The sequence below is a fragment of the Agrilus planipennis genome, unplaced genomic scaffold, assembly GCF_000699045.2.
Source record: "Agrilus planipennis isolate EAB-ADULT unplaced genomic scaffold, Apla_2.0 scaffold68, whole genome shotgun sequence".
In the NCBI taxonomy this organism is placed as follows: domain Eukaryota; kingdom Metazoa; phylum Arthropoda; class Insecta; order Coleoptera; family Buprestidae; genus Agrilus; species Agrilus planipennis.
In genome coordinates, this window is record NW_020439033.1 from 19,541 (window position 1) to 30,372 (window position 10,832).

Sequence of the window (10,832 nt, forward strand, 5' to 3'; positions counted from 1 at the left end):
TAAAAGTGAATCCTCATCGGCTGATTTTGGATTAATTTAGGAAAAAAACAATTGTCAAAAGACAAAATGGATATAATGATTTTAAAAACTACGAATTTAGACTGTTCTTACTTCGAGTGCTTATAACAACCTGAAAAGTTTAAGAAAATAAGCAAGTTACAGTGACGTCCGATATGCAACACGCGTAGCAGGCATGTTAGTGAAGTTGCGGGTGTACAGTAACTGCGGGATTAAGTGGAAAGGACTGAAATGTGAATGGTCGTTATCCTGCTTATAGTGGACCCCGAAGGTCCTGCGATATGCGGTCCTTTACCTAGAGCTTCGTACGTTTCATGCGTTGTTTTCAAATATCCCATATTTTTTTCGCAGGTCGAACCTGGAGATACGTTTGCAACAACCAAAGAAGGTGAGTTTAATAATTAACAAAAAAAAAAGAAGTAATAACAATCAACAGAAATATTAATTACGTGTAACAAAAAAATTTAGTTCTTATTTTTGTTTTGATGGTTTCAAAAAAGTAATAAAATTTTGACAAAAAGGGTAGGGTACCTAAAAACGCCCTTCGAAATTTCTAATAACTAAAAGAATTATTAAATATTAATGTGAAAATTAATTTTCAATTTCCATCCACTACAAACTACCTCAGATTAATGAGGTGGAAGGAAAATTGAAAATTAATTTTCACATTACAGTAAAAGTTCCTTATTCACGGTTTCCTTATTCGCGTTTTCATTATTCACGGATGAAAAAATTGCAACCCAGTTCCTGTATTCGCGATTAAAAATGTCATTATTCCCGGTTGCAATCGGTAAACAGAAAAGGATTCGGTGTCATTTATTAAGGGGACTGACTGCAATAGACCGCTCGTGCCTAGTGTGAATTTTTCCGAAAACATGGGTTTCTATTCTAAACATTGTGATTTAACGCTGCTAGATAAATATCTAATTTTTTGTATGGTAACAGACAAAGGTTCACACTAACTCGGTACGTTTTCGGTTTTCAATAATATGGTCATTGAAAGCTGTTAAAAGTGCTTAAAGTTGATGCTTCTTGTAGGTCACGTATTTTCAATAGAAATTAAAAAATTAAGAAATGCCCTTCGACAAGCTTTAGAACAAAGCTGTATCTATCTTACTACAAAATTTCAAACCTCTGTTTTAAATATTAAACTCATGNTATGTAAAAGTACTTTTAATTCATATCATAAAATGTATTTGTATATTAAACAACGAATTCAACAATTTTTAGCCCTAATTTCTCATTCTGCATACTTATAAAATATGTTTATAAACATGTCTGCATTTTGTTACATAAAAATTGGTTTAGTGTAGAAGCTGAGATATAAGTTGCTCTAACAAATCAGCTGCTTTTCCTTAAAGTTAAAGTTTAAACCAAGTTTAGCAAGTGTTTAGTGGAAATAATGCAGAAGTTAATCGATTTATTCATTGTATTACCAAGGTAAAAAAAAAAACAAACCTTCCTCGAAGAATTTGAAAGGTGCAACTCTAAGTTCTTGAAACTCTTTTCGTGAGGGCTTTGTGCAGCTTTAAGGACTTGAAACTCTTTTAGTGAGGGCTTTGTGCAGCTCTAACGGCTTGAAACTCTTTTAGTGAGGGCTCAGCTTTGTGCAGCTCTAAGGGCTTGAAACTCTTTTAGTGAAGGCTTTGTACAGCTCTAAGGGCTTGAAACTCTTTTCGTGAGGGCTTTGTGCAGTTCTTAGGACTTGAAACTCTTTTAGTTTCACATTACTTTCGTTGTTTCCTACATTAAAATGATAATTTTTCGCAAACCATGTGAACAAAAAGAAAGGAAATATAGAATAGGTACAATGGCAAATTGAATCGTGCAAAGGAAGTATAGTCACCGAAACAAATTGATTTGCATTGTTCTAATTATTATGCACCTGTACAAAACTACTTTTCCTTTCCGCATTGCAGAAGAATGGGTGAGCAAAAAGACGACAGAAGTAACAAACACCAAGCAAGTTAAGACAAGGGTTAAGAGACAGGTTGTGCTACAAGATGGGAAGATCGTCGAAGACACTGGACCCATGGTGGAGACAAATACCACCGAGGACACCGAAAAACAGGAACATCATCAAACCGAGGTAAAGTCTAATTCCAATAATATTACAGTGGAATTCGTTTATTATGACTCCGCCTATATTGATCAACCGCTTAATATGAAGTGATTGCAGTGTTAAGTTTGGTCTTTTCATATTAAATTCTCTATAGGAAAGTTTGGATATAATGACTCCGTTTAAAATGACATATCGTTTATTATGACTGATTCTCAAGAAATCATATCCGGCTATAGTGACCCAAATGATTAATAATAACATTTTCGTTCATTTTTCTGACCCTTCTTATGTATATTGATATTACAATTCATCGTTCTTTTTGTTTTTCTGTTAATAAATATATACAATTTGTAGTTTTTCTCTCTATTAAACTAAATAACTAACCAAAATAGACAGTTGTTTATTTTCTAAAACTATGCTTTGTATGACGCCCGCTTAGTATGACGTGTTTGTCATTTCTCTTCGATGTCATTATAAGCGGATTCTACTGTAATTAGTAAACTTAAAACATTTCTTTGGGGAGTTAAGAGCAACATCTTAGCAGACAACGGAAGTGCGCGCACAACTTCCGTTGCATGTTGCGCGCGCACAGCTAACCATATTCGATAGTATGAAGTTAGCTGCTGCATCTCGTCTTATGCTCTAGCACTAGTTTGCCAGCATTTCTGGACTGTATCTTTACATGAGGCAGTTAACAAACATCAATAGCTTTACAGGCAATCAAAGTATTTTTTTAGTAAGTATGGAATCAGGCCTTTTTGACGAGTTTTTTTAAAGAACAGATTTCAGCGTTATCTTCCAATAAAATGGACTATTGCTTTGCATTTTCGGAATATATAAGTCTAAATCTTCTTGTACATCCCTACGTTAATCTTCATCAGATTCAACGGTAAATTCCTTCGGGATATTAGATTTGGGCAGTTCATTACTATGAGGGGTAGGCGAAATTATTGATGGTATACTGTACTGTTTGCACAATTTTGTTTTCATCGCAAGTATGAGAAAAATTGAAAGCATAATGTTAGGGAGACTTAGCCCTTCTGCCTCCCACTAAAATTGTTGGATGGGCTCCTACCTAGACCTCCGTTTTTGACGTCCCTGCACTTGTTTCGTGTGATGATTTCGAAGAAAGACCTCACAATGAATGATTTTTTACACCTTGGAACGTGACAGGGTTTTCCCCATTTGAAAATAGGAAGGTGTTATCGCAGATTTGCACGATTTTGAGATTATTTCAAACAGCATTTTTAAAAACACTTATGTACATGTTTACATCAAGTAAACAAGCGAATGATTTTAGATTATTTTAATATCGCAAACAAATACGTAGGTAGATACTCCAGTTTGATTTTTACACTAGTGAAATGATTAAATTTATACACTTTCTGATAACTATTTATTTTTGATTTGCAGCTGCGACGAGTGGACGACGACAAGGATAAAATTCGTGCAATCGAAGGCGGCATTGAGACGACGGATTTGGTTCCGGTTCCTAATCCAGACGGCGTCGTCCGGGAAGTTAAAGAAAAACGCGTCATTTCGAGAAAAGAATTCGAGGAAACGAAAGAAACTGAAGACGTGCAACACTACGGCAATATAACTGACGAGGTAAGACGAAAAACTTGTATGTAGAACTGTTTTAATTTGATAACCCGAATGACTCAGTAATCTAATCAGAAATATAAAAAATACGATTTGATTTTAACTTGAAATGCACCGATTTAAAGGATATAAAAATATTTCTCTTTTAATCCCAATAAAGTGAACTTTGACCTACCTTTTTTGTAATAAAAGACAATCTTAGAATAAGGCGTAAATTCGTCTATTAAAAGAGAGTGCAGCGAATGCGTAACTAAAACGTGCATCATAAGAATACGCGAGTTATTTTCGTGAAATTTTTGTGCGAAAAAATGTTCGAATTCTTGAAGCCCAGTTTCGTTTAAATATGATTCTAGGGTTTTAAAATGTCCTAATTGGAGCTTCAACTGATAAAGTACATTACGTAAGGGTTTGGAACCCTATTAGTGAGAACACGTGCAGCTCTGAGGGTTTGAAACTATTTTAGTAAGGGCTTAGGTTTATGCAGCTCTAAGGACTTGAAACTCTTTTCGTGAGGGTTTTGTGTAGTTCTTAGGACTTGAAACACTTTTAGTTAGAGCTTTTTGCAACTCTAACGGCTTGAAACTCTTTTAGTGAAGGCTTTGTACAGCTCTAAGGGTTTGAAACTTTTTGGTGAGGGCTTTGTGCAGCTCTGAGGGCTTGAAACTCTTTTAGTGAGGGCTTTGTGCAATTCTAACGGCTTGAAACTCTTTTAGTGAAGGCTTTATACAGTTCTAAGGGCTTGAAACTCTTTTCGTGAGGGCTTTGTGCAGCTTTAAGGACTTGAAACTCTTTTAGTGAGGGCTTTGTGCAATTCTAACGGCTTGAAACTCTTTTAGTGAAGGCTTTATACAGTTCTAAGGGCTTGAAACTCTTTTCGTGAGGGCTTTGTGCAGCTTTAAGGACTTGAAACTCTTTTAGTGAGGGCTTTGTGCAATTCTAACGGCTTGAAACTCTTTTAGTGAAGGCTTTATACAGTTCTAAGGGCTTGAAACTCTTTTCGTGAGGGCTTTGTGCAGCTTTAAGGACTTGAAACTCTTTTAGTGAGGGCTTTGTGCAATTCTAACGGCTTGAAACTCTTTTAGTGAAGGCTTTATACAGTTCTAAGGGCTTGAAACTCTTTTCGTGAGGGCTTTGTGCAGCTTTAAGGACTTGAAACTCTTTTAGTGAGGGCTTTGTGCAATTCTAACGGCTTGAAACTCTTTTAGTGAAGGCTTTATACAGTTCTAAGGGCTTGAAACTCTTTTCGTGAGGGCTTTGTGCAGCTTTAAGGACTTGAAACTCTTTTAGTGAGGGCTTTGTGCAATTCTAACGGCTTGAAACTCTTTTAGTGAAGGCTTTATACAGTTCTAAGGGCTTGAAACTCTTTTCGTGAGGGCTTTGTGCAGCTTTAAGGACTTGAAACTCTTTTAGTGAGGGCTTTGTGCAATTCTAACGGCTTGAAACTCTTTTAGTGAAGGCTTTATACAGTTCTAAGGGCTTGAAACTCTTTTCGTGAGGGCTTTGTGCAGCTTTAAGGACTTGAAACTCTTTTAGTGAGGGCTTTGTGCAATTCTAACGGCTTGAAACTCTTTTAGTGAAGGCTTTATACAGTTCTAAGGGCTTGAAAGTTTTTTAGTGAGGGCTTTGTGTAGCTCTGACGGCTTGAAACTCTTTTAGTGAGGGCTCAGCTTTGTGCAGCTCTAAGGGCTTGAAACTTTTTGACTGAGGGCTTTGTGCAGCATCGATAGAATAGCGGTAAATACCCGCCTATTTTAAGGGCGGCCCCGGTTTGATTTTAGAACGATTTAATAACTTTTTATACTAATTATATCGTATTTACTACAAATTAATACAATTACCTAGTAGGTACATTAATTGGTGCATTATTAAATTTAATTTGTTCTCCTCGGTATTATTCGATATCAATTCGGCAGTCGAACGCTCTGTATATTGAGATAATGCGAAGGTGAAGTAAGTGATTATTGGCAACAACGTCTTTCACAGGTGTATTCGTCCATGTAAAACAGTAGGCGTAGGAGCTCAATGACCGTCAACTGTTCTTGTCTTGGACAAGAACGGTTAAAAGTGGATATATAGAAAATACACACAATTCACGGCAATTCTTATTACAACGAACGATCTAAATCTATACACATACAACATACACGTTAACTACAACGATCTTAGGATGTATTATATACGAGGGTTGTTTCAAAAGTAAATGAATGTTCATGTTAAATTACCTTGTATAACTGTTCTCTCAGGTATCTAATTTATGCAACAAGGATATCTACGATGTATGCTTGGTTCCGTATATTCCGTTGGTTTTAGTTCGGAATCGGACCGAACCTAACCCAGACGCAATAAACCCTGTTTTCCAACTTACAACAGAAATGTAATGTGTAGATAATCGATTTCTTGAAAACGGTAGTAAAGATTTTATGGTGTGGAACGATGTTGAATTTAATGTGGTTAATAGAAAAAATAGGTCAATTGACAGGTCGTTTGACAGTAATTAACACTTTTTATATACTACTTAGAAATCGATTAGGGGCATCCGCTGCAAATACTAATCCGTATGGGGGAGTCTAAAAAAGATCGAAAGGAGAGAAGCCACGAAGTGATAATTGATATACAGTTACCCCGGCAGTATCATCGTGGCAAATATTTAGAAGCGTGTGAGTGCGGTGTTATAGGGGGGTGTTCAAAATACCGTCAATAGAAAGGTTCGAAATGAGGAGGTTTCAAAAAGAATAGGAGAACAGAGGGCGTTATGGAAGGAAATCAAATATAAGCGAGATACGTTGTAAGGACACCTTCTCACACATGATGGGTTAGCTACAGGAGACATATTAGAAGCATGAACAGGATTTAAAGGTGGCAAAAGTAGACCTAGTATTCGAAAATTGTTAGAGAAGTAGGATTTACTCGCAGGAGGAAGAACTGTGTTTCATTCCCACCAGCTACTATTGGGAATCGTGGGAATGGGTGGGTGGTGGTTCAGGTTAGAAAAATGAGACGGACGAAATGAAGACAGAAGAGAATGAAAGATTATCTGTGGAATATTACTGCCCCACCCGGAATCGAACCGGCGTCCTCCCAAATGCTAAGCAATGGTCTAGACCTCTAGACCATGCCGCTCGGTTTAGGGTTAGAAGCCACCTTGGAATCTTGATAGTTCATCATCTTTTCAAGAATGCGATGTGGTATAGGGAAATTTGGACAAATACCTTCAGCCACCTTCTTATATAAATAATAGAGTAATGTAAGTCCAATAAATGAATGCAATTTAAAGACATTGGAGCAATGGACAAAACCTCTAGGCCATGCCGCTCGGTCCTGTCAGTGCTTGGGCTGAAAACCTTATGATGAAGATTCCATGCATACATGTGTAAGAAACAAATACTTTTGAAATCGCCCCCGTATAAAATCATTTCACATCGCCCAGGATGGTTAATTAATAGCTGTTTTAACTACTATTTTAGCGGTTGATTCGATCGAGCCATGCTGTTACGAACCGAAAGGTACAGTTACAAATTAAATTATACCAAAGACGAAGTGGGCTGTGGCGTCAAAGTCGATCGATTGGGTTACTAACGGATCTATTAACCAAAGAGAATTGGAAAAAATAACAACAAAATTATCACCTTCGTTTGTTTGAAACTTATATCTAAGCTATTAGCCAGAATTCGTAATGAATTTGGTAACACCAAGCGTAAAATAAAAATTTCAAAGTAAATGTTATATCTACTGCTGCTTGGACCAACCGTATGACAACTGGAAGTATATGTTATAACTGGGTCATTTTAGGAAGGCCAAGTCTTCAATAAACTATTAAACTGGACATCGGCATTTTACCACTTATTTCGTCTCAATCCTTATGTAACCATATCTGATAGAAATGAGGGGGTAGGTGGTTGCAGTTTATAAGACGGCTTGAACGACTTATAGGTACTTACAGTTAAATTAGTTCAGATTTTCATAACAGACTTCGCCTTCCGAAATTGCCCCGGTAAAGGATATCATCACCAAACTGAGTGCATCTATTTTAATTTGTACATTTTCACAATATTCGACGTTTTCTATCATCTAGGAGGTAGAAGTTGTACACATCATCCCTGTTCTACCTCAATCCCTCAACACAAAGGCAATTAATTTCACGTATGCGATTAAGGCCCTGTATGTTGCAGGAGTATTCTTTTTGTTATCTATATGTCGGAGTTTGCCAACTTTTTACTAACTTAAGAAGTAGGCACGTAGGGGAGGGGACCAACTGGTAAAACAACCGGCTGCCTCTGGAAGTCGCGTTCGTCCGTACTCCGTGGTAACAAGAGAGAAAGAACCAACCAGAAGGCGAGAAGGAAAGAAGTTAACATTGCAATTCTTTCGACATCGAAGAGAGACGGACCTCAAAGCATCTTGTCTACTATTTTGTGCGGGTTGTGTTGTGCACCAAGTTCCTGTACACATATAGGTGTTGCTGCCGGTGAAGGCCTCCGTCGAGGAGAGCGTGGAGTGCACCAGGTCTTTCCTTTCGATCTTCTTTTTACTATTAGTGTACGGTCGCGTTTCGTTGTGTTGTCGGGCGTGATACAGTGTGTTACAAAAACGTCGGTTAACGCCATGGAGGAAATTCTGCAGTTAGTTTTCGCGATTTTCGTGAAAATCGGGTTAGTATGCATTACGAATCTAAATGATCCTTCATCAAGGCTCAAGGATATACAGTATATATAACAAACTGAGTACCGGTGAATAATAAAAATGACAAATAGCAAAGACGTCGGAAAAATTATGTAAAAGTACTTTTAATTCATATCATAAAATGTATTTGTATATTAAACAACGAATTCAACAATTTTTAGCCCTAATTTCTCATTCTGCATACTTATAAAATATGTTTATAAACATGTCTGCATTTTGTTACATAAAAATTGGTTTAGTGTAGAAGCTGAGATATAAGTTGCTCTAACAAATCAGCTGCTTTTCCTTAAAGTTAAAGTTTAAACCAAGTTTAGCAAGTGTTTAGTGGAAATAATGCAGAAGTTAATCGATTTATTCATTGTATTACCAAGGTAAAAAAAAAAACAAACCTTCCTCGAAGAATTTGAAAGGACTTTATCAGTTATCTTTTGTTCATTAATAATCTCAATTTATCTGAAACCGCNACTTGATAGCTACATAAACGTCTAAGCGGTTTTACTATTATCTATTACAACCAGGGCCGGACTAAGGGTTGATGTCAAAGTTTGGTATTATAATGAATACTGAGATCAAAAATGGACTTGTTGCTTACAGTTATTACAATATATTATTCATATTAATTTTGATTACAGGAATTCCTGAAAGCTGTCAACGGTCCAGACAGCGATTTACGAAAAATAATATTGAGGGACCACGAGAAAGCTCTTGTTTCAACTGGTCCCCGACTCATCAACGAATCACACAAATCCCGTCAAATTACCGACACCGAAGAAACGAGAGAATTGCTTGTCTCCGATTGTACCTCCCAAACATCCTTAAACAAAATTTGTAGTAGTTGTCGAGTTATAGATAATAAAATGCATTTAGAAAAATCTTATCTATCACTTTTGAGGACGAAGATGATGATATTAACATTAATTTACGATTACAGTGACTATAATTTCCGCGTAGACATATTAGTTCAGTACTTTGAAAATGGTCGATGATTTGTGCCATCATGCAATTCTTTTAAGGTTTCCTCGGGCTATTTTACTTTCTATTGTTGCATAAGTTCTTGTAAGGAGTACCTCCAATAATTTAATGTTATATTTTGTGTCAAACCTCACTTTCGTCTAACACATTAATGGATTCACAAATTAGAAATAGAAGCATAATAAATATATAGGTATAATTATGAAGTTCAGTAACACCCTGTACGTTTAAGTGCGAGACATTATATGTAATGATTAATATCGATTATTTATCGTTAAACAATGCGTGCGGCTCCCATTCTGATTGTTATGTACATTTTTATGTAACTTTTAATAAGTACCCTCCGTTACGGCATCACTTGAAGTAGAACGTGACTTTACCCTGCGATCTTTATTGTGCCCTGTAGACGAATTTCAGGCTTTCGTAAAGCAGTAGACATTATCCAGTTACTAAATCAGCAGTACTAGTTTCTAAACTTTCAAAGTTCCGATGCCTTAGGGGCCGCCTCGTTTGGGGTTCCATGTTTCATGAAACACCGAAAGTGTTATTTTCCAAATTTTCAACGTTCCGAAGCCTTAGGGTCGCCTGCTTTGGGTTTCCCTGTTTCATAGAACACCGACAGTTCTTCCACTGTTTAGAGAAGCATTTGAACATAGGCTTTTGCCAGACCAGCAGTACTAGTTTCTAAACTTTCAAAGTTCCGATGCCTTAGGGGGTATTTCAAAAATAACCTTCAACTGATTTTACATACATAAAGAAGATCTTACTATAAAAAATAAAATCAATAAATACAGATACTTTCGCATATACGAATAAATGCACCGTATCTTAATAAAAGTCAAGGTTCCAGGTGTTACAGAAGGTTTTAAATAACAATAGTGAATCAGTTTCTCTGTATATTCTCACCACAACACAACCATGTAACCTTCTCAATTTCGCCTTATTCTGGACTTTTTTTTAATTATTATTTCTGTCTATCCAGCAATAAGGCTCTAATAATAATAGTGTGAGAAACGGATGACAGAAATACATATAGTGAAATATTCCGAATGAAAATTTAATAACAATTACCTAATAATATATTGACAAACATTTCCGTACAAAGAAGAAAAATAATCTTATCTCTTCTTCTAAAAAGATTATTTAGATAATTGCTGTATGGCTTTCCCGAGTGTTACACTTAAAAACTCATTATGAAATTTCCGCAAAAACAACTTGAAATTTGTTACTTACGTACATCGCTACGTATACATAATATTATTCTATGATAGGTTTGTTTGGACAGTTTTTGGAAACTTTTAGGTTTTTGTCTCACATAGTCGGTGCGGCTATCTCCTCTATCATCATCATAAGGTCATCAGTCGTAAGACTGGTTGGACACGTACCTCCACTCTTTCCTATCCTGAGCTAAACTTCGCATTTCCCTAAAACTAGAACAGCCCACATCCTTAACTATTTGCGAACAGTAATCTAATCTAGGTCTACCTCTACCCCTCCT

General features: G+C 36.4%; 1 protein-coding gene across 1 annotated transcript in view; it reads left to right on the top strand.

Annotated features, from left to right (window-relative positions):
* The first annotated feature begins 240 nt into the window (after window positions 1-240).
* LOC108732776 (serine/arginine repetitive matrix protein 2) overlaps window positions 241-10,832 on the top strand; it is a 35,030-nt gene continuing 24,438 nt past the window's right edge. Inside the window, exons 1-3 of the mRNA XM_025976593.1 lie at window positions 241-406; window positions 1,938-2,107; window positions 3,494-3,688. Coding sequence (XP_025832378.1) covers window positions 256-406; window positions 1,938-2,107; window positions 3,494-3,688 — 516 coding nt within the window. The 5' untranslated portion in view covers window positions 241-255. The remainder of the gene's footprint in view (window positions 407-1,937; window positions 2,108-3,493; window positions 3,689-10,832) is intronic.